This window comes from Asterias amurensis, chromosome 7 (genome assembly GCF_032118995.1).
Source record: "Asterias amurensis chromosome 7, ASM3211899v1".
NCBI classification, from domain to species: domain Eukaryota; kingdom Metazoa; phylum Echinodermata; class Asteroidea; order Forcipulatida; family Asteriidae; genus Asterias; species Asterias amurensis.
The window spans coordinates 19,711,158-19,738,590 of record NC_092654.1 but is presented as its reverse complement, the minus strand read 5'-3'; the positions used below and the strand labels follow the sequence as shown (position 1 = coordinate 19,738,590).

At 37.1% G+C, this 27,433-nt stretch overlaps 2 protein-coding genes across 5 annotated transcripts in view; one reads left to right on the top strand and one right to left on the bottom strand.

Annotated features, from left to right (window-relative positions):
- Positions 1-718: 718 nt before the first annotated feature.
- Positions 719-9,872, top strand: LOC139939845 (ras-related protein Rab-21-like). Its single transcript, XM_071935991.1, has 7 exons — positions 719-1,017; positions 2,441-2,500; positions 3,978-4,085; positions 4,357-4,420; positions 5,014-5,068; positions 5,688-5,776; positions 6,310-9,872. The coding sequence occupies exons 1-7, from the start codon at positions 886-888 to the stop codon at positions 6,435-6,437; spliced, it is 636 nt and encodes a 211-aa protein (XP_071792092.1). The 5' UTR covers positions 719-885; the 3' UTR covers positions 6,438-9,872.
- Positions 9,873-13,930: 4,058 nt separating this feature from the next.
- LOC139939844 (serine/threonine-protein phosphatase 6 regulatory subunit 3-like) overlaps positions 13,931-27,433 on the bottom strand; it is a 39,254-nt gene continuing 25,751 nt past the window's right edge. For 2 of the 4 annotated variants that reach the window (XM_071935987.1, XM_071935988.1), the window contains exons 14-23: positions 25,109-25,206; positions 22,761-22,818; positions 22,230-22,363; positions 21,439-21,581; positions 20,810-20,978; positions 18,502-18,635; positions 17,953-18,058; positions 16,925-17,410; positions 15,818-15,910; positions 13,931-15,406 (exon numbers count right to left, since the gene is read on the bottom strand). In XM_071935987.1, coding sequence (XP_071792088.1) covers positions 15,343-15,406; positions 15,818-15,910; positions 16,925-17,410; positions 17,953-18,058; positions 18,502-18,635; positions 20,810-20,978; positions 21,439-21,581; positions 22,230-22,363; positions 22,761-22,818; positions 25,109-25,206 — 1,485 coding nt within the window. In that variant the 3' untranslated portion in view covers positions 13,931-15,342. The remainder of the gene's footprint in view (positions 15,407-15,817; positions 15,911-16,924; positions 17,411-17,952; positions 18,059-18,501; positions 18,636-20,809; positions 20,979-21,438; positions 21,582-22,229; positions 22,364-22,760; positions 22,819-25,108; positions 25,207-27,433) is intronic. The other 2 variants (XM_071935989.1, XM_071935990.1) reach the window with 2 other exon arrangements.

Sequence of the window (27,433 nt, the reverse complement as noted above, 5' to 3'; positions counted from 1 at the left end):
CTCGAGCTGAGTAACCAAAAAACTAATCCCCCCCCCCCAAAAAAAAAAAACAAGCTCCACGTGACACACCCCTCTTGAATCCAGCTCTGCATATAAAATAGAGGGTTGCTATATGTTGTTGATCTAAATACAGTAAGTTATTGCAAGCAAAATTAATCTTTCAAGGGACTGTGCTTTAAATTTAGGAGCGCATTATATTATTTTTTTAGGAGGGGGGCGGGGGAGGGGCGTGGTTCAAACAAAGTTTCTGACAGATCCCATTGCACTTCAACCATTATAATTTTCACTTATCATCTTTGGGTGCACTTTCCAAAATTCAGCTAATATTGGTTTACAATCTCAGTCACAATGTTACTTAAACAAAACTTTTTTGGAATTTTTTGTAAACTTCCTGTGTAATCAGTGAATCATCAATGCAAAAGAAGTTGACTGAACTCAAATCGTAGCACACGAGGAAGGGAAATAAGGGGTGAGTGAAGAATGGTTTCGCCCAGTATCCACCAGCAATTCTGTGCTTTTTTCTCTTGGGAGATTTGAACAATCAGCAGTCATTTTGTTGAAAACCGGAATTGAAAAGAATTTGTACTTGGGCCGAGAAACTCGAGAGCCGTGATTCAACTTAACCTTCTTCATTCAGACCATAACAAACACACAAGGCAAGCCCCATGAGATATTTTCATGTGACCCATGACGTCATTTTTGGCGAAGGGAGCCGCCATTTTGGTGTCCCGTCCGTACAAAAACATGTAAAACCGCTCACACTGTGTATAGTAAGTGAGTTCTAAAAGTAAAGCGTCGATTACACCTCAGTTGTTGGACAGTTTATGACTTTTAAGGACACCAGTGATCTCTTAAAGGTGTATTGACGAAGATTTACGCTTCAAAATGGCGACAGGGGGCGGAGGAGGCAAGAATTTTAAAGTTGTCTTGCTCGGCGAAGGATGTGTTGGGAAAACGTCACTTGTGTTACGATACGTGGAAAATAAATTCAACGATAAACATCTTTCAACGTTACAGGTAATGCAATAATGCGACCATTTTCATGCGGATTTAAGGAAGTGGTATGTTTAAGTTGTCGATTCAATTAATTATTAGAATGGAAACGAGTCCAGACAGAATACAGTGACATGACAAAATAGTTAAAATTGACTCATGAGTTCGACTGCCGTGATCTGATGAATGACTGCTCAGCAGCAGTGCTCTGGCAATGTCGATGCAATGTCAGAATGTATGGTGCTTGGAATGGATGCCTTCCTTGACTTGTTAAATTTGTAGAGCAGAGCCAGTGTCATTTTCAGAGACACAGTGACCGTCCGTGTCATCATCCACATGTCGTATTTTTAAAATTGTATCTGCAAGGTTTTAAACGGCCCGTTTAACTTAAATAAAAACGAGTCACTACTCTTTTATTCCCATTCGTAAATGCCCTTATGTTAAAAAGCGAAATAATCTCACAATTATAGACAATGTGACACTGTTTCTTTTGCCAATTTTTTCGAAGTTTGTGAGTTTTCAAAAACTTTTGTAAAAATGTTTTGTGCGCGTTGGTCAGTGTGTATACGCGCGTACGTCACACATGTTATGCGCTGTTGTTACTAATAGCTTTGACTTGCATTACGCGTAATTTAAATTGGCGTTCATTTAGCTTGCGCCCAACACACGAAGCCAGCCGGTCTTAATTTAAATAGCTTTGATCAGCTGTGTCTTTATCAACCGTTTAAACACCCCACGTGAAACGCTCTCCACCAATAGGATTAGCGAAACTGTCCATGAAAATTAATTAATAGACTGACTGTGACTGTGAGTGTGGACATGATGTGGACTGATAAATGACAACTAGCATATAGTTAATATAATGCATGGAGGTTTTAAAAAACAATTGGAACATTAACTCAAAATCAATATGAATCTGGATTTGAATTATAACGGCACAGCTTCCTAGTTGAAACATTGTCCAGCTTTTGGTTAACATGAAGTTAGTTTGCACTGCGCACGGATTTCCGAGGGAGTAATTAACATTTTCAAAACAGGGTCAACAGTTTTTCTAAATGTGGAGTGTCTAAATCTGAAATCAATAAACCCCTCTAATCTAAAGTTCTATGATGGGGGTCATTTTGGGATTAGGGTGGCTTCATCTGGTTTTGGACCTGCTAGACCCAAGACCGAAGCCTTTGCATGCGATACATAACACCATGTCCCAGTCTGCAGCCAACCATACCAGAAAACACCAGGGCAACTCCTTCTGGCCTTGGTGCTCTTTCAAAACGTAAAAGGGGATGCCCAAAAAAATGAAATTCCTGACCCGATAATTTATTCAGAGCTCCATCAATGGAAGTTAAAACTCCTAACATGTTCTGACTTATTCCCTGTGTTTTAGGTCAAACTGGTCTTACAAAAGACTTGAAATTGTACACTAAACTCTCTCACTGATTTATTTCAGGCATCTTTCCTAAACAAGAGGTTGAACATCGGAGGCAAGAGAGTTAATCTAGCGATATGGGTGAGTACAGTTCGGAAAGGAAAACAGTTCTGCTCTCTAGAAAACATCAAATAAATAATGAGAGAGTTGTCATTGCTCTTTATGAACTTGAAATTGTTTTTAAATTCTATCAGTGTTTTATTTTTATGGATCTACTCCCATGCCACAGTCCACTCCCGGGGACTCCTAGCTGTGAGAATCTTAGATCTTTGTCATGTCCCTTGGTAAAAGGGTGTCCAAATTCGCTGGAAAGTTAAAAACTTGGTGTCCAAATCGTTCACTTAAAATACAATGTACATTTAAAAAGGTGTCAAAAAGACACCCAGTCACCCCTCTGCCTAACACTTCGCATTGCAGTATGTGATTCTTGTCATCAACCATGTCAACATGTTGATCTCTCCACATTTTGAATATGTACCACTTGGGTTCATTTAAAGCCATTGGACCCTTTCGGTAAATAGTATTATCCAAGGCCCACACTTTGTGTACCACAACTTCTAAATCAAATAACAAACCTGTTAAAATTTAGGCTCAATCGGTCATCGGAGTCGGGAGAACATTACGGGAAAACCCACCCTTGTATCCGCGCGTTTCGCCGTGTCATAAAATAAATCCGTAATTCTCGCTATGGATAATTGATATTGTTTTACTGTTTTCTCAAAAAGTAAAGCATTTCATGGAATAATATTTCAAGAGAAGTCTTTCACCACTACCTTCTGTAAACCCTGTAAGTTATTTGTAAATCTGTGAACTTTTTTTTTGTACCGAAAGGGTTCAATGGCTTTAAACTGTTGGAGAAAAAAATATATTATGATCCATTTTTCAACCCATTTCTTGCAGTAAACTCTGGATCAAGGGTTGTGATTATGGCAGCTACAGACCACCTGGCTTTCTCATTACCATGCAGTATTTATTAGTCTGTTGTTGAGATCATATTTCTGAGCTTGATTTGGGCATGGGGAAGCCTGAAGGCCATCGTGGCACTATGACCCCTGATAAAGTGGAGCGATGCTTGGTTAAATATATGCAGAATCAGTAGCGCTTGAAGTCACTTGACACATTTCTATGAAACAAATCTATGAAAATTTTGTCTCACTTGGTTATCTAAGTTGCTCGAAAAATAATCAAAGAAAAACACCCATGTCGCACAAATTTGTGTGCTTTCAGATGTATTTTGAGTAATTACCCAACATGTGACTTTTGCTTACAAAATTCATGATTAGTACACAGCTCAATGAAAGAAAACTTTCTACCTATTGACTTTTGAAATTGATACGAAGAAAGGGGGCAAATATCAAGAGTTATTTCATTTGTTATAATTCTTATGTGGAAATTATGACACAATTTGTGGAAAAAATTCCCATATGACCAATGTAGTACTAGTGCAGTATCTTGCCTGCCAGAAAGACCCTGGAATGTACACAATCACTTTTATGTGTAGATGGGATTTACTTACTATAGTCATGTGTCTAATTTTTAATTTCAATTTTGGATACAGGACACAGCTGGACAGGAAAGATTTCACGCATTAGGACCCATCTATTACAGAGACAGCAATGGGGCAATATTAGTGTATGATATCACAGATGAAGATTCCTTCGCAAAGGTAACAACTCCCCCCCCCCCCCCACTCAAAACTGAATGAATTTACATTTGTTTTCTTGATAAACTCTCATGCTATAACCGCTCCTTTAAAAAATCAACATTTGAACATAAATTGTTCGACTGAAAAAACACAAGACTAATTTCTTATGAGCCCTGATTTTGTATTTGAAGACAGATCTGGTTATGCATCGTTGAGTTTTCTGAAAGTGGCAGTCAATTAGTAACTTTATTTTTTGCAGATTAACAATATGTGTATTTTTGTGACATTACAGGTAAAAAACTGGGTGAAAGAACTCAGGAAAATGCTCGGAAACGAAATATGTCTTTGTATAGCAGGTAGGTAACATATTGAACCCCCCCCCCCCCCCCCCCCACTGCCTTAAGTGATTTACTAAGATCCTTCCTTGCTCCAACAAAGCGTAACACCAAACTGTACTTGGGTTTTGATTACAGTCATTAAAGGCAGTGGACACTATTTGTAATTGTCAAAGACTAGCCTTCACAGTTGGTGTATCTCAACATATGCATAAAACAACAAACCTGTGAAAATTTGAGCTCAATCGGTCACCGAACTTACGAGATAATAATGAAAGAAAAAAACACCTTTGTCACACAAAGCTTTGTACGTTTAGATGGTTGATTTTAAGACCTCAAGTTCTAAATCTGAGGTCTCAAAATCAAATTCGTGGAAAATTACTTCTTTCTCGAAAACTATGGCACTTCAGAGGGAGCCGTTTCTCACAATGTTTTATACCATCAACCTCTTCCCATTGCTTGTTACCAAGTAAGGTAGCTTAAAAGCTAATAATTATTTTGAGTAATTACCAATAGTGTCCACTGCCTTTAAATAATCTTTTTACAGTCTTAAATAATCTTTTTACAAAATTCCTATATTATGAAAATTTAAATATTTACTTTTACATCGACAGGAAACAAGATAGACCTTGAAAAACAGAGAAATGTATCAGTTGCAGAAGCTGAATCGTAAGTAAAACATTTGTCCTTTTTTCCAGAATTTGAAAACTAAATCGATGCAACTTAGAAAAAGTAATCTCAATGTCACAATACCATGGCTGACCATGAGAGATTTTTACGCTCGGGGCCCTTTCAATCAAGTTGTTTTTGGTATTGGTAAAGCGATATAGCTACTTGCCATGCTGGACAACCATTTCCTTCCATTCATTTCAGTCTGATTCATTAAGCAACAGTGAATTTACACTAAGCACTTTAATAATAATAATAATAATAAGTTATTGATCTTATATTGCGCTCTCTCCAGGACCAGCCTGTTCGAGGGCGCATGACAGTAAAAATTGCAAAAGATTAAGAAAATGACATACAACTTGCACTTTGTAAGGAAAATGGCTCTATAGTTTTCCAACCTTGGTTAACAAAACTTGCAATAGAAAGGTCCATACTGTTTGAAATGTTGAGACCACAGCAACGGCTCTTTTCAGAGCCAGAACTACTCTCATAAGAGATTGTACACATGGTTATACCTGCAAGGTTTGCTAGTTATAGGTATTTGCTATGATAAGATGCCTAATTAGAAAAGTAGTTTTAACTTGGTCTGACTGTGTTTTAATTGTCTTGTCTCCCAAAGGTACGCCGCTCAAGTTGGTGCAAAGCATTATCTCACATCAGCCAAACTCAATAAAGGAATTGAGGAAATGTTCTTAGACCTTAGTAAAAGTAAGTGTTTCAACTATGGTCTAATTCCTGTATTTTTTTGCACTTTTACTCCTAATTCAAAGGCCCTTTTTTGCCTACTGGTGGCAATCTTTCCAACATTGTCATCTCCAATGTCTCTCCACACCAAATGATTTGGACTTAAGATTGGAATGCACACTTCTTTCTAGTTCTACATCATTACTTGGCAAAGTCCAAAAGTCAGGATATAAACGCCAAGGAACAGGTATAGTTCAGTGTCTTGCTCAAATACAGGGACCAGATTCCAACCCACATTGTGATATCACAGCCACCACAACTTGAATCCTGTGCGCTATGTCGCTCGGCCCTGACACGCCGACGCTTATATAAGCAGTTGTTATTTGGGTGTATTGCCCTCACTCCTTTTGAATCTTTCATTCCATTAGCAGAGGATATAGAAGGATTTGGATGGGGCATGGACAATAAGGGCAAAGGTTAAAAAAAAAAAACGGTGCAGAGAAAGCAAAGTAATTCTTTTGTTAATTGAATAACTTTTTCTCTCGTTACTCATGCAGGAATGCAAGAATTAACGCCCATGGAGGATCTAGGGAGGGGACCATCGTCAGCGCGGTCAGCTAGAAAGACAGTCACGATTGTAGATGACGAAGATGTGCCCAAGGCCAGTGGGGGGTGCTGCTCATAAAAACAGTGTCTTCTATCCCCCTAAAAAATACCCTATCTTTATGGGCACTCTCCCTAGCGAAATGCTTTGTGTATATAATACATGCTCACTCCATAATTTGTGTATATTAATTACAGGAAAAATAAACTTAATAAAACAAACTTTCTATTGTACGTACGAAAAAGCCTAAAATCCTGAAGGGGATGGATTTAGGTTATTTTGGTGGAGATTCTGAACCCTGGGAGTACAAAGAGCGGCAAGAGTGTACACTGAATCCTCTTGAGGGCGGTGTTGCATGAGTAGTCTCTGCACATATAGGGCAGTATTTCCCCTTCCAGGATGAGAATGAATTTAAAGCATGATTTATTCATTATTTTAAAAAAAACAATATAATTTAAAAAGAGAGAAAGAGAGAAGTATTATATTATTATATTTGCTCCATTCTGTGGGAAAATTTGCCTGAAGCTGTGAGGGAATCGTCATGTTAATTTACTGCTTCAAAACTTTTCATGGAAATTGTTGAAAAGGTCGCTCAATCTCGCCCTCATTAAAAATGTATTTCTTTGAAAAAACGTGTTTTTGCTGTGGGAAAAAATAACTTATCAATCAGTTATTCATTGAAATAACGCTTATAGTGTATTTAGTATATTTTATAGTTTTGGTTACGTTCACTTGTGTGCTGATATAGTTCCTATATTGCAATGTCGGACAAAAAGGAGTTGTCGGACATTTTCAGCAACTCAACGTTTCTGCGAATGTTTCAACTGATTCGGTGCTGAAAGTAGTAGGAATGAAACCTCTGCGTGGTTTTAATAGTTCTCTCAAGAGGTATCAGAAACTAACACTTTTGATATGAGTCAAAATCCTGTCTCCTGGTAAAATATTGAAAAGGAACAATCCTTTCTCTGTTCAGGTTTTTATTTTAATCGTCAATCATTTTTTTTTAAGTGACTTGCGCGTTTTACCTTCCCTCGATCCGATTTAACCATTACTATTCAGTTAAAACATTGTATGCAATCTTAATTTTAATGCGAAAAAAAAGCCCAGAAGTATACTTTCAAACAGAAACTTTTTCTATAACTTGCGTGTAATACTTTTTTTAAATGTCATTGGGGTAACTTGACCTAGCAGTTGCAGTATTAAACGCACATAATATATGAAGAGCACCCTCAGTAGGTCTTTTTTTTTTTTTTTTTTTTTAGTGTAACCAAACCGAGGCCAGAGGGGGACATGGTGGTTGCTTACAACTTTACAGGAAACTTGTATGCATAGAGGACGGGGCAAATTTATGGATGCGTAGTTTGACGCTAGTTTTTGACATGTCAGTTTAATTGAACGGAAATTTTATCAGACGCATCGCTTTTTACCACAGTCTATGTGCTCGTCTTCTTTCATATGCACTGTTCAAGTTTTGGCTGATTTTGTATCATGGAAAATTTAAGTTAACTGGGTCCAATTTCATAGAGCTGCTTAGCAAACAAATTGTCTTACCAATTAACTGCTTAGCAGAAATGAGAAGGATACCAGTCCCAAATTGTAAATGGGACATGGTAGTTTTAGCTGATAACCTTATTTTGTTGAGCATAAGTTTGTTGTGCTTAGCTATTTTGTGTGCCTAAGCAGATGAAATTAGACCTGGAATGGTATCGGACATCCCTGTTTTACATTTCAATGACCCTGCTGAGTTTGTTGCAGTTGTCTGTAATATATCTGGAGTTGTTTTTGTGTTGGTATTGCTGAGCTGTGTATAAAGTCAGTTTGTCATGTGATTTATAAACTTCAAGTGCACTATTAAGTTCTAACGGCCAAATCCACTTTTCACACATTTTTTTAAACACATGCAAACCAAGTTGGGTATCATGGGAAACTGCTATCTTTGAATGTAAAATATACCCAGACATCCTCAGAGAGAATGTATGTGTAGAGATCATTTGGGATGTATGCATGCTATGGGGGTCAAGTCAAAATGAGCTTCCTCGTTCAGGTAGGCTTGCAGCCTTTTCCACATTTTGTACTTGTGGAGGATAACTCTTTATGTGTTTGAAACTCTTCTGAAACTGCACAGTTATGTAGTCAGTGTATCTTCTTTATTGTAGTGTTGTCATGCATGTGGCTACCAGACTAATACGGCTGGTTCTCATACATTACTGTGTTGAAGTAATACAGATTGCCTGGTACTTAGCCGAGGATTTGTAAAAAGTTACAAGCCTTGGTCATTGGTGTAGATTTCTTATTGCGTTGCTGTTCGATAAAAGCCTTTCAAAGAGGCAGAAAACGTACCTCAATTTTTCCTCATACTTCACGTAATACAAGGCAATTTTAAAGGAACACGTTGCCTTGGATCGGTCGAGTTGGTCTTTGAAAAGCGTTTGTAACCGTTTTTTATAAATGCATATGGGTAGAAAGATGTTGTAAAAGTAGAATACAATGATCCACACAAACATGCCTCAAAATTGCGTGGTTTTCCTTTTACCTCGTCGACTAGCACGTCGGCCATTTATGGGGGTCAAAATTTTGACTCCCATAAATGGCCGACCATGTTAGTTCGCACAGTAGAAGGAAAACCACGCAATTTCGAGGCAAACCTGTGTGGATCATTGTATTCTACTTTTAAAACATCTTTCCAACCATATGCATTTTATAAAAAACGGTTACAAACGCTTTTGTTTTGACCAACTCGTCCGATCCAAGGCAACGTGTTCCTTTAAGTTTGGAGCAGCGATTGTGATACATTAGATATGTTAAAGTATATTCACAACAAAAGTCACACAAATCTGTAACAAGTTCTGCCAGCCGTGGATTTTTGTGATGAGCCTTCTGTGTATGGTTTCAAAAATTACAAACAAAAACTGGACTGTTCATATCAAATTCGAGACCACTTATTTAAAAAGTGGAATATATTTTATAGGTGTTAGTGCATTATTATTGCATGGAAATCTTTTTATGTTGTTATATCTCTACTTTATTTCATTAACTGGAGGGAAGAAAATGTCATATTTCAAACAGACTGGAAAGGTTTAAGGTTCAAGAAAAAAATACAATACAGGGCTTTTACAGTTGTATTGTCAGAATAGAATAATAGGTGGAAATATCAGTCTGGCATCCTTACAAAGAAGGTCTGCTTGCAAAAGAATCCATACCATTTCATGAAAGGGTTAAAAAAATACAAGTAATCCCCAAACAAAAATGACAAACTTACCCCCTAGGGGGGTCATTTGTCAATACATAATTGTGTCAACTGTATTCTTCTGGAACTCCGAGTAAAATTATGGGTGGATGTACAAAAAAATATGATTTGGCTCTGACTTTGGTTGAGGTGTGACATTTGACCTTCATTATCTTAACCTTTATCAACACTATATATGTACATACTGTGCAAAACCAATTGTTTCTTGGTGTATCAATCAGTGGTCATTAAAACAACAGATATTTGCTATAAATTAATCAGAAAGTTTATTTTGGAGTGGAAATGTTCTGTTATTTCTGTCATTGAAATGCTATTGTTATATGAGACACAACTGTTACAAAATTACAAAATACTACAACACTGTACCGATAGACATAACATGCATGAGCCAACAACAACAGCTCTGGGGACCGTTTCACAAAGCAACAAGCTGCATCGCAAGACAAATTGACAGCATTACCATAGTGATTTGTATTGTGACATCACACTTAACTTAGCAGTCAAAGATTGATTTGCAGTTAAAATCAATCTAAGCTCTTTGTGTAATCGGTCCCTGGACAGGGAGGCTTAGAGAGAGTTTGTTTCCTGGACAACCACGAGACGGCGAACACTCTAATGGACTTGAGAGAGAGAGAGTCCCTAATATTACAGCAAGTCAAGAAATATATGGATAAGTGTATCAGTCAAAATGAAAGAAGTAGACAAAACAGGGTTTTTTTCTTCTCCATTTTATTATGTTCTTCAGTGTATTGGAAGGATTTATTTCTATTTTTTTTTTTTCAACGGTGGTGTATGCTCTACCATTTATATATTGTTTTTTTAAATTATTCCCAACACACACAAACTATAACAACCCTCACTGATCCAGGGCTGTGGATTTTTTATTTATTATTGAGATATGTACATTACATTTTGCAGCCAATGAGAGCACAGCTTTCAAACAGTTACAATCACCCAATGATCCAATCAGCTGCAAGCCTACAGGATAATCACTCTTTGATTGTTCACTGTGATGAACAACCAACCAATCAAAGCTTGAGTTGCTGCACAGTGACCAATCAAATTAACCTTATCATTTTTAAAATCCAAACAGGTTCGGACCTTCCAATTCTTGGCACCAATCCTGTATAAAAATAATCCAACTCTGGCTCATAACCGACTAAAATAGTATAAAACCCACATCAGTATGTGTCGCATTGGGGGGGATTAAGGCCCGGTCACACAGGCCTCGATATTACGAGAACGACAACGAGAATGTAAACACAAATGCACGCCCTCGATTGGTTGAATGAGCGTGGGCGTATTCTACGTGGAGCATTTCAACCAATAGAATGCGTTCTCTTTGCGTTGTGATTGTTATCGTTTTCGTTATCGCTGCAGAGTGAGTTGGCCTTCAGGTCTGAACATTCTTACAACTTGTACACTTATTACAACTTAATATATTCTTCATCCCATCAAATACTCATACATCAAATAAGGAGTAAGCGCATGTACGGGAATCAAGGGGAAACTTTTATACAGTGTGAAATATCAACAATTGAGGAATCTTTGTATAACATCAAGTTGGCTTGGGTTTGATGATGAATGGAAATTAGGAATGCACACAAACTGACAGAAATAACTTCCTATGATACATAGATTATACTAAACAGCTGGATTTTTCTTTTGTACAGGATGGTAATGCCCTCGGAATTATCATGAAACCAAAAGCAAGCTAAAAAAAAACACAAACAAGGCTTTGACCGTGAAAAATTGCCTACGCGGTGTACATGTTGATGAAAGTGTGCAAGGGTTTGTTCCGTCAGTAGCGATTGCTAGCAAGCAGGAGTTGGACGTCTGCCTACCCTACAATGCAGTACAATAAAGGCAGACGTCCATCTTTGGTTCCATTGGTTGAATATTCATTCTTACATCGAACCAAGATGACCGACATGCAGCACTTTACAGCACTGATGAAGCCATTTTTAATCTGTTATGCCAAGTGCAAGCAACTTGACAGAAACACCCTTCGTGCAAATACTACCAAACAACATTTCTTGAACACTTCTGCGAAATAAAACAAAAATTTGAAGGGGGATAACAGGATATGGGATCCTAGAATGGGAAGTGTTGTGTATTTTAGTTTATTTTGTTAAAATAAAATGCAGACAGTAGTAGCAGCCTGAGGGTAAACAAAAAACGCAAAAAGAGTGGAGAGTATTTTTGTGAATGCTTCAAGCGAAAAAGCAGCTTGATTTATATGACAGGCCAAACAGAACTCATGACAACTTCGGGATAGGGGAACTTCGAAAGACGGGATAAACAAATTCCAGTTTTTGAAATCAGTATTGAAAAGAGAGAGGACACAATTCTGAAGGGGGCTTTATAATTCATGAAGTACACAATTTATGACTATACCGACTTATAACGGTACACTAAGTATTTATTTCGCCTCTCCATCATTATGTGAATTTTTATTTTATGTTCATCCGGTTAGAACAAATCTGGTTGACCCAACATGCTGTAACCGGTCAACGTGGCTTCACTATTTATAGCATACATGTAACTGGGCATGATAGTTGATTGAATAACACCCCTCCAATACACCACTGCTAAGCTTATCTTTAAGATTTCATCAGAGCCCCCCACCGCCCCCCCCCCCCCCCCCCACAAAAAATAAAATTACTAATTATAATAAGGTCAACTTACACTGTACAAAACCAACCTCTCTCTTTTACCAGAGGGCGCTATTTACAAATCTGTCCATTAAAACAAATTGCTATTTTTTATTAATTTTTTTCTTCTTTTTGTTTATACTTATTTAAACCAACTTTTGTATATGTTTGTTTTAATTTGCACCGATAGCAAGGCGTTTTAGAATTGGGGAGAAGGGTGCATTAGTTAAGGTGGCTGTTGTGTTTAATCTAACAGCTTAATCCATAAATAACTTCAGAATGATGTCTTAGGCCGGATATTCATGCATCCGTTGCGCATAATGCATAGTGCGCAATGCGTCAAAATTTAAGTACAAGCCAAGCAGCGCAATGAATTCCAAGTTTCCGTATTGGATTATTTAGTTGCATACTCTCGTTTCAAATTATTGTGCACTACACAATCCGCACAACGCATGTAAGATACATGGACTTCCAGTCTCACTATTACTCAGATGAATTGAGATCAAGTGTCCAAAGTGTATTCAATCCTAAAAACCTTGCAAATTTAAATATTGACTAATTCCCGGGTAACAATTTTATCAAAATACTTCAACACTGACAAAAACTTCGCGTACTCCACCCATGGGTCCTTTTTTTTATAGATAGAGTGAATTAACGAAGTTCGGAATTACCCAAAGAAAGTTCAGGATTAGAAATCGTTCGAAACGGCTGGTCCCTGAGAAGTCATCTCTTATTAACATTGTTAGTTATTGACCTATAGCAAAATAGAATCATGAGAACACGGCAAACACGACAAAATCATCCACCTTCAGCACCGAAAAAATGCGATGAACTCTACGGTATCAAAGGCGATATAGATACCTCTATAAGGGTTGGCTTTGTAAGGAGAACACTATTGGTTACCACTATATTATTAGCATAAAACCTTACTTGGTAACGAGTAATGGGGAGAGGTTGATAGTATAAAACATTGTGAGAAATGGCTCCCTCTGATGTCACGTAGTTTTCCAGAAAGAAGTAAATTTCCATAAATTTGATTTCAAGACCTCAGAATTTGAAGTCTCGAAATCAACCATCTGAAAGCACACAACTTAGCAGCTTCGGTGTGACAGGGGTGTTTTTCCGTTCATTGTTATCTCGCAACTTCGACAACCAATTGAGCTCAAATTTTCACAGGATATTTTTGTATGCACATGTTGAGAAACACCAATTGAGAAGACTGGTCTTTGACAATTACCAAAAGTGTCCAGTGTCTTTAAGAGGAATTCAGGAGTGGGGAGAGGGTTCAAAGGAAGGACTAAAACCACAACAGTTTTTTAAAAACTGAATACTCAAAATAAAATTTAAATAAAAGAAAGGTTGTTAGCTCTTCAAGAACATTAGTAAAATTATTAAGAAAGTTTATGGTGGGAGAAAGATTTTTTATGGGGGGGAGGGGGTCGGTCAGTTGAGGGACAAGAACATACATTTAAGCTAAATAATTGGTTGGTTCATAAGTGCAAAGGTTAAGAGAATGTCACTGAACCATTTGGGCAGCTTGTAATCACCATCTGCAAAATAGCGTCAGTATTTCAACTGACCTTAACTCTAAAATGGTCACCGGTTTCTGGCCCCCGTTTTAAAAAACATGAATGTACGCGAAAGGAACCAAGACAGAGTTGTGCTCATTTGACTATTATTCTTTCTTAGGTCTTTAATCTATAATGGTCACCATTCTCAACTTTGAAATTGGCTTGTAAAGCCAAATCATCCTGTTATGGAAAACGACAAAACACACCATCGTATTATAAGTGCAGCTCTCATAAACATTTCAGTTTTTGTTTTTTTATCTCTCTGCATTAAGAAATTATCACTCCTGACTAAATAATAAGATAAATATAAAACATCACGACGAAATTTACAAAATAATAAGATTTTTGGAGTAAGGCAAAACAGAGTATTTCAACAAGATATGAAATACACTCAAACCCCTGTTTTTAAATTAAACCAATTCTATTTCTTTAATATTCCACATACTTGTTCAATACAGCCTTTATAATAAACATGGGATGTTCCAATCCTAAAGTGTTCATGTCGACGATATCGCTCGTTACAAATGTGGTTACTGAAAGAAGAAACACCAACATAATAAAAAACACAGGAACATAAAAACCTGATTATAGGTCCTCTCTCTCTAAATATACGGCAGATCAAGACAGCCCGGATAGCTCTAATTTTAAAAGTCTGGCAAATTAAAAAAGAAATATTCTTTGTGTTGAATCATCAGCGGCCTTCATTAATACTTGGTAAACTATTTAATTAATACAAAGCTTTAGCAGTCCACAGGAGTGGGAAACATGGGTCTCTTTCTAACAAACACTCGGACGTGTATCCGAACAGAGGATTAAGGGAAGAGAGGCAGGTGGATTAAGAATCGGGATTAAGAATCGGGACTAATAATCAGGATTAAGAATCGGGATTAAGAATCGGGATTAAGACATCGGGATATCGCTTGAGATGTCTTGAAGAAAGGCAATGGCTGCAAAATGGCGAATTATTAAAATGTACACAATTCTGAAATGACATACGTAAATTATTTATAAACAAGAAATCAAGGATCACACAACTTTAAATTGTGTTCTGTAGCTGGGAGACAGTATGGGTCTAAAAACAACAAATCAGTTTGTTATTCTATGACACAATCTATCATCAGAATGAATTTGGCACCTCAATAGAAAGGACTGCCACTTTGGGGTACACAGTAGAGTTTTCACCCCAACCAAATTTTTGTATTTTGGGATAAATGCTCAATATACAGATTATGTGTTTTACCTATCCTTAACTTCAAAGAATACTTTGTAAATAAAAAACAATCTTAAAAATAAACAAATTAAAGAAAAAGATTTATTTTTCTTTTCTAAAACCGTAAATAAAGTGTTGATTGTGGTCTACAGCTTGGCCATTTGATTCAGCATCTATGAACTTCAGACTCTGGTTGGAGATCAAAGCAAATTCTGATGGAGGTGCTTTTGGGAGTTTTTAATTTGTGCATGTAAGTCTGGATGTGGATCCGGTCGAGACCGGATCCAAACCGGAACAGACTGCATCAAACCGGCCCATTCTGCTTTGTAGCTGCTGCAAACTGGTTCAAAGCAGCTGTTGCTTCAGCTCTGTGCAATAAAGATTAAGTAAAGATTAATTGAATTATCTCATGAATCACCAATAACACTGAAATAACCACACAAAGAGTAGCATTGAGAACAACAAATACATGTACATTGTATACTAACTAGAAAAACAGCTTCAAATGCTGCTTTTTGAAATAAACTTCTGTGAAAGCTTAACATTTATCAAAATATAAAAGAGACAAATGTGACAGGAATGAGATATTAGGAACAAGAACCTTCTTGGGTAAAAGCTTGCAAACCTGGGCTCAATTTCATCAAGCTGGTAAGTATCAAAACTTGCTAAGCACAAAAAAATCTTGCTCAACAGAAACTGGTTACCAGCAAAAATTCCATAAAGTTCACATTGTTGCCACTGGTGCCCAACTAATTTTGTTGCTTAGCAAAGACTCTTACCTTGCTTTCTCTATACGTTCGGTCTCGGTCGGTCCATTGGGTTTAGGTGACAAGTCAGGGCCAGCCTTCATTAGACCACTGGATGCTAGGAAACTACGACAGTAAAAGGAACCCAGATTATATCAACATTCTAAACTTTCTGAAAGTCATGACAAGAAAATTATCTGCAAACTGCAAAATTTACTTACTATAGCATTATATTATCTGCTTAAAGAGCCAGTTTAAAATGTCTGCCCTAAAGGCTTAATTTATAAATCTCATAAAAAACACAACGTACAAGACGTCTTTAAAACCAACCCAAAGTTACAGTTACTGGGCAATACTAATAATTCCATAAAATAGTTATAGAGTGGTTTATTGATTTATACTACTCAATTTGAAGCTGAACTGCAATAATATTTATTATTAACCCCTCCCACAAAAAGTAAAAAAAATATATAAAAATATATAGTTATCAGAAACAAACTACGGATTTACATTAAAAGTAACATAACAAAATTTAACACATTAGGGTCAATGCAAAAACATATATTTACAAAGACACTGTACATCTTAGTGTGATTTTTTTCAATGGTGCTGAAAAAGGTACATAAATGATGACGGGACGGTAAAAAAGAGGGGTAGAAGAATTTGGGAGGGATAAGAATATATGGAGTTGAGAAAGAAATTCTAAAGAAACTGAAAAAAGACTTGTATCAATCAATCAATCAATCATAATCAATTTATTAATCAGAAGAAATAAATAAGACATTGATTGTACTCAAAACAATGTAAAAATAAGAAGGATAAAATAGAACAAATATAAACAAAATAAACAAAATTGTCTCTTGCTCAATCAAGTTAAGCCCACTTCATACTTTCTGAGAATGCAAATGCATTGTGACGCAATATTGCCAGTGCTGTTTGGGCAATTGTGACGCAAGAAAATTCGCTTCGCACAAAGCATTCACAGGTAGCCGAGCTAAAAGTCGGTTCATACTTCCGGTGAATGCGAATGCAATACGAACTTTGACGTCACAATGAATAATTCGCAACAGTGGTCAACTTCTGCAAAATTCACTGAAAGTAGCTGGGCTTTAATCTGATTTTAAAAAAAAGGTTTCTTACTCAAAGTTATCGTCCAGGTCCTCATCTCCTTGAGATTGACTTCCGTGCCCATCGACAACTTCTATAACTGTAGATACAGGTTTCTGCTGCGTCTCAACTGCATTTGTTCTCTCCTCCCCTTTGGGCGACTCACTGCCAACTTCTTTGAGCCTTGACTCGTCCACAGAATTGTTCGGACTGCTAGGAGACGCGACCCCTAGCGGGACATTTGATTTTTTGCTACTAAGAGTGTCCGAGCTTGAGCTCATTTCATTAGAGTTCTCTTGCTGCTGCTGTTCTTCCGTTGAGGTCGTTGAGTTTGTGAGTTTGGCGTCCGGCGACGAAACACTCTGCGGGTCGGCGACGGTGCTGTCTGGTTGAGGGGAGGTGGGCGGGGACGAGGGAGGACAGGCAGGAAGGGAGTTATGCAATGTTGAGACTGGTGCCGCTGGACTGGAAGGGGTTGGTTTCTCGACTTGGGCGCTACTTGCCTCTACAACCATTTCTCTGAAATTCAAAAACCAAATTAATAAGTTAAATCACTAATGTTCCCTCGGAATTTAAAATACAAGGTTTAATAAAAAACATGTGTGTCTAAAGTAGGACTTAAACCTAAAAAATGAGAAAAATATCATTTATAAAGCATTCATACGCAAAACGTAACACAAAGTCATGCAACAAATTAAATATCAATTCATTAATACAAACAAGAACAAGAAGGAAATAAATAACCTGAGCAAAAACAAAAAATATGGAAAAGGTGAGTGTTAAGCAATGTTTTGAACTAAGATACAGCGATATTACTCAAATACTTGAGAAAATTTTGACATCAATATCGTCGGTTTCACTTTTTTAATCATATCGAAATATTGAATGACTTAAATTGTGAAATGATATCGAAAACACCAAAAGGGAAGATTATCAAGAATAGTTGAAGGAGGGGAGAGATTTGTTTGCTAAACAAAGTCGTTTGGTATCTTTGTTGGACAATCTTTCACAGTCGAGGACCACCATTGTTGAATAATAAATGACACACATATATCTCTAACCTTTCCTCAGCTCCATTTCCTAGTTGTGTTGTTGTTCCAATGCTACTCGTTACGACTGTATTATGACTATTCTCCGTCGAAAGCTTTTTAGGACTACTTGAAACTACTGCAAATAAATAAATAAAAATATTTTTAAAACAGATTTCTTATAATAATATTACTCAAGGTGATTGCATCTTCTGTTCCCCACAGGTTTCTTGTCAAAAAAAGATGTAATAAATATTTTAGGAAACTTTCTTATTGACACAACAAAAGGCCCCCTAGGAAGCCTAAAGCCTGGTTCATGCTTCTTGCAAATACAATCTGAATTTTGACGTCACAAATTGCAAAGAATAATTCAGAAGAGTTGAGTCGTGCAAAACATTCTCAGCGAGAACAGCGATGTGATGTCAAAATTCGCTCTGTATTCACATATGCAGGAAGTATGAACAGGGCTTTATCAAAAGCAAATGTTTCCCAAAACAAAGGAATTGATCATCGAGATAAATCTTTTACTTGGCAACAGAGATTCCTCTTTGAGGTTTGTGTTTTAGAGAGACAGCTTCTTACCGTAGGCAGCACCAGGTTGGGCGGGGTACAAGGGTGTGGCTTCACTACTTGTAGCTTCTTCTTGGCCGGTAACCTCATCCAGAGAGGACTCGCTGTCCATGGCAACAGGGGAGCTACTCCTAGGCCCCTCCGGACTGCCACATCAAAACATCAACCAAAAAAAAGAAGAATACCCAAACAGTTACAACATGAATGATGTGTAAAGAATTCTTAATTTATTTTACAACCCACACCATTTCCCCCATGGCTAGGGGGAGCTACTCCTAGGCCCCTCCGGACTGCCATAGTCCAAGCACAATCAAACAACCACAACAAAATATTGGTATATAATACAAACAACTACAACGTGGAGGATTGTTAATCTGATAAATACAGAAGCCTAATTTTACAACCCACACCGTCTCCCACTACCTGCTGCTTCACCAGTTAGTTGGTTGTAAGTATTTAATTAATCTAGACCTTCTAACTTAACTAAATCACAAAATAAATGAAAAGAAAATATAAATAATTCATACATCCATTCTCAGTTATCAACAACAAAAATCAACAGAGCTATAGGTCAGATTTTTAAAAAATAATAATAATACAGACATTTATATTGCGCAGTGACCCATATTAATATACTCTACTGCGCATTACAAGAAATACAAACAAATGCAGAGAATAATGAAAAAACAAATACACAAAGAGAGCAAGAATGAATTAATTGCACACTTGAATATGCAAATCATTACAAATAGAAGAGACAAAGCATCAATAAAAATACACACAAGCATACAAAATTGGCAATAGTTAATTATACACACACAAATAACACAATGGCATGATTTATAACATAAAGTTGAAGCACATGTCATAACATTAATTCATCCAGTGCCTGCCACTAAAGTAGCATTCACAGTACATAAACCATTACACTGTAAGGGCCATAAAATGTAGCAACATTGTAAATGTCAAGAATTCAAAGACTCAAACAAGTTTTAGCCAAGCAGTTTAAAATGCATGAAATTCTTTCTGCAGATAAAATGATAAAAATAACTTAATACATCATCAACTGCAGACAAATAAGCCAACTATTGTACCAGGGATTTGGTTCAAGTCAATAAGATTTATATCAATGGATATTTGTGTCACAATGATAGCAAAACACATTCAGCCACATCTGAAGCTGTCTAAGCGATCACTGGCTGTCATCAGGGACCGACCCATCATTTCCCGCATTCAAACAAATGAATAATAATTTCAACTGCATTATCTCTTAAGATTCAGAGATTATCTGTAAAGATGTATGATATTACCTGTTTAGATGCATGAGATTGTCTCTCTAGAAGTATGAGATATTGTAAGAAAATATATATTCTGATGTATGAGATAATCTCTCAAGATGTATGAAATTTTTTCTCAAGAAATGTATGAATTTATCTCTCAAGATGTACGAGATCATGTATGAGATTATCTCCCTAGATGTATGAGATTATCTCTCTAGATGTATGAGATTATCTCCCTAGATGTATGAGATTATCTCTCTAGATGTATGAGATTATCTCTCTAGATGTATGAGATTATCTCTCTAGATGTATGAGATTATCTCTCTAGATGTATGAGATTATCTCTCTAGATGTATGAGATTATCTCTCTAGATGTATGAGATTATCTCCCTAGATGTATGAGATTATCTCTCTAGATGTATGAGATTATCTCCCTAGATGTATGAGATTATCTCCCTAGATGTATGAGATTATCTCTCTAGATGTATGAGATTATCTCCCTAGATGTATGAGATTATCTCCCTAGATGTATGAGATTATCTCTCTAGATGTATGAGATTATCTCTCTAGATGTATGAGATTATCTCTCTAGATGTATGAGATTATCTCTCTAGATGTATGAGATTATCTCTCTAGATGTATGAGATTATCTCTCTAGATGTATGAGATTATCTCCCTAGATGTATGAGATTATCTCTCTAGATGTATGAGATTATCTCCCTAGATGTATGAGATTATCTCCCTAGATGTATGAGATTATCTCTCTAGATGTATGAGATTATCTCCCTAGATGTATGAGATTATCTCTCTAGATGTATGAGATTATCTCTCAAAATGTTTCAGATTATCTCTTATGATGTACAAGATTATTTTTCTTGATTGTTAGCAAGCCCCACCTCCAAAAAGAAGAATAAGCCAGACGAAAATGAGTAAAGACAGATGTACTTTAAGAAAGAGCCACTGAATGAAGAGAACTCTTTGAGAGTGTGTTAATGAAGGGGGGTGTGAATTGAGGTGTGCGTGAATGTATTAATCCCTACCTGACAGCATTAAACCCAGCATTGAAATCACTAAAGTTGGCCCACCCTGTTTCAGACTCCTCGTCTTGGGTGCTCCCCGCCTGTGGTGACGACTCCGCCCAAGCAGTTGGTGTGGTATCCATGGCTACGCTTCCATCCATCGGTACATCGTCGAAATTGGCTGTCCAGGCTTGATGAGAGAAGGAAAAAAATTGTAAAAATTGCTTCAAACATTCACTCTTGATAATGGAATAATAATTATGGGGTATTATGTAGGATTTGAAACCGTGCATGGTGGGAGTATACTCATGTGAGGTTTGCGATAGCACCATGTATACCTCTTTTGAGTAGTGTTGGCTCAACCAACAGGGCCCAATTTCATTCATAAAGCCTGTAAGCACAAAAACTTGCTTAGCACAGGAAAATAATGCTTAGCAAAAACAGATTACCAGACAACATTCCATTAAGTTTACATTGTAGTGACTAGTGCCCCCTCATTTTTAGCTTAGAAAATAAATTTGTTAAGCATTATTTCTGCTACACAGCTTTGTGAAATTGGACCCAGTTTTTTCAGACACTACTCGTCACTACTCATTTAAGAGATTTTTTTTCCAAAGTTGGGACTTGTAAGATGCTAAGTGAAAACTCACTGTCACCAGAGTCGACATCCATCTTTGTCTCTTCACTGATTGATGGTGATGGCTGCGGAGAACGAGGGATTTCTTCTTTTGTGTGTTCTTCGTCACTATCGCTGTCGTTATCACTGCCACCTGCGAGTGCAGCAGTTGAATCACTGCAAGAAAGAAAAACACACCAAGAACCATTGTAAACGCATGTCCAATAAACCCCCTCAACAAACAAAAACAAACCTTAAAGGACTAGAGCACCTTTAATAACAACCCTAAAAATGAATAACATAAAACTTAACTTGGTAAGAAAAACTGCAGCTGTTGAGAGTACAAACTACTTTGAGAAGGGATTTCCTTCAAAGGCCTCTGTACAATTTTTCACTCATTTGTGTTTGAGACTCATGCACGATTCATGCATGAATCGTTTCTCAAATTTCTAAGGGTCGGTGTCCATTCACAAATGCTGCGGGCAGAGATACTGTAGGTAACCACTGTCACTTTGCTATTGAAACGTTGCTAGATTCAACAGTTTTGTATGCAGCTCAAACTTCTAGATGCGACTTTCATTGTATCTATTTTATCAGCTATAAAATCAGCATTATACGTTGACAAAAACCAATCTATGACCCAACCTTTAACAGGAAATATGGACTACTGAAAAAGCCGACGGACTAGTGAAACAACAACCTAACTGGTCTCACTGGCTTTTCACAAAACAAGTTGTGGGCAAACTCTGTTACAAATTGTTTGTTTTGCTTTACATTTGGCTAGGTTTGGGCAAATACTTTGGGGATCTTTTGATGTCCTCTTACCAGGTTCTAGAGTCGTCTACATTTGATGAGAACGTCAGCTCTTTCTCTTCCCACATATCTTCTTCGTCACTGTTGTTATCATTAAACTTGGATATTCTTTCATTGCAGCATGCTTCAAATAACGCTGAATTGGGCTGTAGTGGAGAGACAAAGATGATTGGGAGATATTAACAAACACAATACATCTTTTGAAGGCATACAAAATTCAATGCAAATGCATGAAAATCCCATGAAAATCCTATGGGGGATAACCAGAGCTGAAAGTTCCGTGGAAAAAAAAACAATTGTACAAAATCTCCCTGATTGACTAGGATCTACCACACTCTTCGCGCCATACGGAAACTCAACAAGTTAACTGTTGGACTCTAATTACAGTGGTATGCCTGATCCCAAATAAAGCATTATCAGTGCACTAGTGCAGTCCTTAATCACACAAAATAACACAAAACAAGCAGTTGGGTTTTGATGGGTCTGGGGGGGGGGGGGTTAGGGTGAACAACTGGCTGAGCGTTGAGAAACTTTGGTACTCACGTTGTCTTCATTGGCTGATATTGAGAAACTGATGTCTGATATGGTATCAAAAGGATTGCTGCATGAAAAGCAAAATACAGATACAGCTCGATTAGAATGGACATTCATAACTGTGACAATGTTAAATCACTACTCATTATAGACCCTGGACACTATTGGTAATTATCAAAGACCAGTGTTCTCACCTGGTGTATCTCAACGTATGAATAAAACAACAGACCTGTGAAAATTTGGACTCATTGGTCATCGAAGTTGCAAGAGAATAATGAAAGCAAAAAACACCCTTGTTGCACAAATCTGTATTCTTTCAGATGCTTAATAAAAGGCTTCTTCAGACCTGAAGTATTTTATTATTTGAGTGAGAAATTACCTCTTCCTCAAAAACTATGTTACTTCTGAGGGAGCAGTTTCTCACAATGTTTTATACTATCAACAGCTCTCCATTACTCACTACCAAGTTTGTATGCTAAAAATTATTTTGAGTAATTACCAATAGTGTCCAGTGCCTTCAACTCACTACTCATAAATGGCAGAGAGAATGGCAGCATTTCAAAGCCTCCATTATTCATCAAATTCTTACACATTTGAACAGCCTTTTACTTTAAGTAACAAAAATATTCCATACAATTTATTTGTTTTAAATGAATGAACAAAAAAAACTTACCCAAACTAATGCGATTTTTTTCAAATCATGTTGCCAAAGGTGTACCGGTGTTTGGGGGTCAGCAAAAATCAACAAATTGTTCACTAACCAAAATGGTCCTTCTGTAAAAACTGTTCTCTCTTCACTTCCCAATATTTGTGAAATTCTTCAGTAAAACAGTTTTATATTGATATAAAAAAGTTTTGTTTACATTTCTTTTCTTTGGAAACAAATCTTCTCATTAAAATAATGCTGATCAAACCAAGAAACTTGCAAAAAAAAAATTATCTGAAGGCTTTGATTTTGCATTTAACGGCAACAAAATGCCAATTGAAGTTTACATAATTCTCCATACTTCCCTTGTGACATTAACTGTTCCATTTAAACCAGCCCCCACACTTAAAATGTCCAGTAATCTTTCAGACATCAATCTTTGATGAATTTTCATAATAGGTGATAATAAAACACAATGAAAATAAAAGGAACTTTATCTCCAACAGACAAAAACTGTTCTAAACAAGCAAACTCATGCATAGAAAAAAACCGAAAAATCTAAATTTCTCAGGATTTGTTAAATGGCAGGGAAGAAGGAATATTTATACCAAAAATATGATACCAAGTACTGAAAGAATTTAGTGTCCATACTACTACTAAATTGCACTGACCACTTGCACAAATACTTCAACTTCTACTACACGTAAGTTTACTAAACAGAAGACTAAGACACATTCTCAAAAAACTTCTAATATAATAACAATATCAGAAACAAAATTCAAGAATTCCTCTTTTAAAGGAATGGCTTAAGGGCAAAGTTTAAAGGGTTGTCAAAAGGGGGAATCGAACCTCCGCAAAGCTTTCTACATTACGGTTTAAAACTAGCTAGCATGTATCTGTAGCACACAAGCCCTTTTCACACTGTATCTCCTATCCCCGCGGAATACAAGCCCTGGGAGGCCCCGGAACTTTTGTAACCTCACGGTTACCCCAGGGCACTTTCACACTGGGTCCCTATTCACAGGGATTCGGTTGCACGTTTCAGGAATATCCCGTTTTTTACCGCTTACCCCCTACTCCAGAGCAGAGGTGGTTATTCCCTGGGGTAATTTTGCCAGGGTAGACCAGGGCAGACCAGCCAATCAATTTCACCAAACTCTTCCTAGCTTAGGATTAAAGGCAGTGGACACTATTGGTAATTATTCAAAATAATTATTAGCATAAAACCTTACTTGGTAACGAGTTATGGGGAGAGGGGCAGTGTTGTAGTTTTCGAGAAAGAAGTAGGCCTAATTTTCCACGAATTTGATTTTGAGACCTCAAGTTTAGAATTTGAGGTCACGAAATCAAGCATATGAAAGCACACAACTTCGTGTGACAAGGGCGTTTTTTCTTTCATTATTATCTCGCAACTTCAACGACCGATTGAGCTCAAATTTTCACAGGTTGGTTATTTTATGCATATGTTGAGATACACCAAGTGAGAAGACTGGTCTTTGACAATTTGTAATAGTGTCCACTGTCTTTAAATGGGTCAGGGTGTGAAAAGGGGGGCCATTATCCAGATGCAACCTCAGGAAAAAGAGTAGTGTGAAAAGGGCTTATAGACATATAGAAAGACAGAAAATGGTCTCAACAAAACAGAAGGAACAGGAAGTTATAAACAAAAAATAGAGAAAAAAAAATAAAAATGCCATTCTTGGCTTCTTACTTGACATTGTCCTCTTGCTTGGTGAAGTCCTCCTCGGAGAATCCGAACTGGTCAATAAAATGGGACGTCATTTGTTGCATCTGATAATCAGAGAACGCCTGCCGTGTGGCACAGCCAAGGGGAAATGCAACAATGTATGGTGAAGGCACACACACACACACACACAAAAATTACACGCATACCGCTTTTTTTTTGAGGGGTGGGTTTGGTTTGGTTTTTTTCTTCAAAGGGAGAGGGGCGGGGTGTTTCTGCACAGACTGGGACACAAACCCCCTTGCTACTTTTGTTAGGGTGTCAATCGTAAGCTGTATACATGAATATGTTGATTTAAGCCAGTAATTTATCATTCAAGATGATCATGAATAGAGTTTCATTCTGCAACTGAAATTTTGAACCCAATTTTTGTAAGGGCCTGTAACAATAATCGATTATTACAGGCCAGCTAAATGTACATGTGACACACACTGAAACAATTTTAAAATGATGGAGAACAGCATTTTTGCATGATATGTATTATGACAGGTTTTAGGAAAAAAAGTCACACCACTAAAAACACTTCCAAAAGTCAGCTAAAATGTTCTTGTAGTGATCTGATCATGTATTAAGTATGAACGGCATAAATATCTATAAAGGTGTACCAAGGCTCAATTTACTTCGAAAATCCGCAAGACTGCAGGCTTGTTTATCTTCCTTTTTTTTTTTTTATGGGCCAAAAATAAGACCAGACTCAACATGAGAGGAAAAAACAACACAGTTTAACCAGCATTGGTTTAGATGGGTAAGTATTCTTTGTTTTTCAACATAATTGGAAATTATTTATCAAACTCATTGTCAACATTTGAAAATCAGTCGTGTTTGTAAAAGACCGCCAGACTTTTTTTGGTCGTGGGTTTACTGCCCTCGTGAGTTTACTGGCCAGATGCTAAAACTGGTCCAAGGCCTGTGATCTATTGTTTATTTTGAGCTCTTTATGTGCAATCTTTAATTATAAAGTGTGGAACCACTTCATCATCAACAGTTTTGGATCATGTATACCCAAACGATGAACACCATCTAAATATGCAGCATGCATTCCATTAAGTAAAAGGGACTCAATGCGATCAGGCCGGTTTGCGGTTAAGTGGGCAAGTTTGCGTCAGCCAGAGTGTGCACATGCAATGTAAACCTACAAACAAATTCTAACCAAGTTCTGCCGATAACTTTCCAGTTTTTTTGCAAAATATTTCGTAACTTTTTTGTCAGCTCTTCCAGCACCCTTTCCTAGCAAACTTTAGATTTGAAGGAAAAAAAAATCAAAAAGAGATTAATTTGCTCCCGGTTGAAGTTGTGAGAATGTTTGAACCGCCGTAAAAGAGTGAAAAATATTATTTCAAGCATTCTAAAGGCTTGAAGTAAGAGATGTTTACAGTAAATTTCTCATTTACTGGCCCTGGGCTTTTCTTGCCACCCAAACAAAATGAATGACACCCAAGCCTTTTCTCTCGGGTCAATGTAAATATAAAAGAGAATGTAGCTTTCACCAAAGAAACATTCACAGATGTTGAGAAAATAAGGAGACACAAAAAACGAGAAGGAAAGTCTTGGCTGAACGGCTAGATCTGTTGATGTTGTCCCACCCCCAAAGGATTTCCAATGCATTCATGTTATTCTTTAATCAGAACGGCAGAGTAGCAATATGCAGCATGCAGAGTTTCTTACTATAATATAAAGCAAGCCAACCAAAACACCAGGATTATCAACGTTAAGCTGCTACCGAGCTGCAATCCTGGCGCATCAGTCTGCAAGTATGTGTGCCTTCCCACAAACAAACATTGTTTCAATTTGTTCTCTTTTTTTGTCTGTTCTCGATCCAGATTTCGGCTAAATTTGACCATCAATAGCCAATCTGACTACATCACATCCAATAAATGTGTAGCATGACATGATGGTCAAATTTAACCCCTCCCCGGACCATCTTTATAAAAACTTAACAAATAAAAATGTTGGGTTTTGAGTTGGAACATATGGAGATCATGCTGGGTGTAAAGGTCACATGCATTTTCATCATGCATTATTCAAGACCATGTGAAACCAATACTAATTCTGTGGCGGACATTTTGTCCTTGTCCCTTAGCTACCATAGACAGGGAATGCCCTTATGACTTTCGGACAGCTAAAAGGATTAAAGATACCCAGACCACAACCAGAATTTTTTTTCTTTCTTTTTTTGCTTTGATTTTGAAGACCAATGATCGCTAGCATGACCTCGATTTGTTTCAGCTCAAAATATGCAATCAGAATCTATTCAAAATAATACTCGGATGGGTCACATGATTCCAGCCGCCT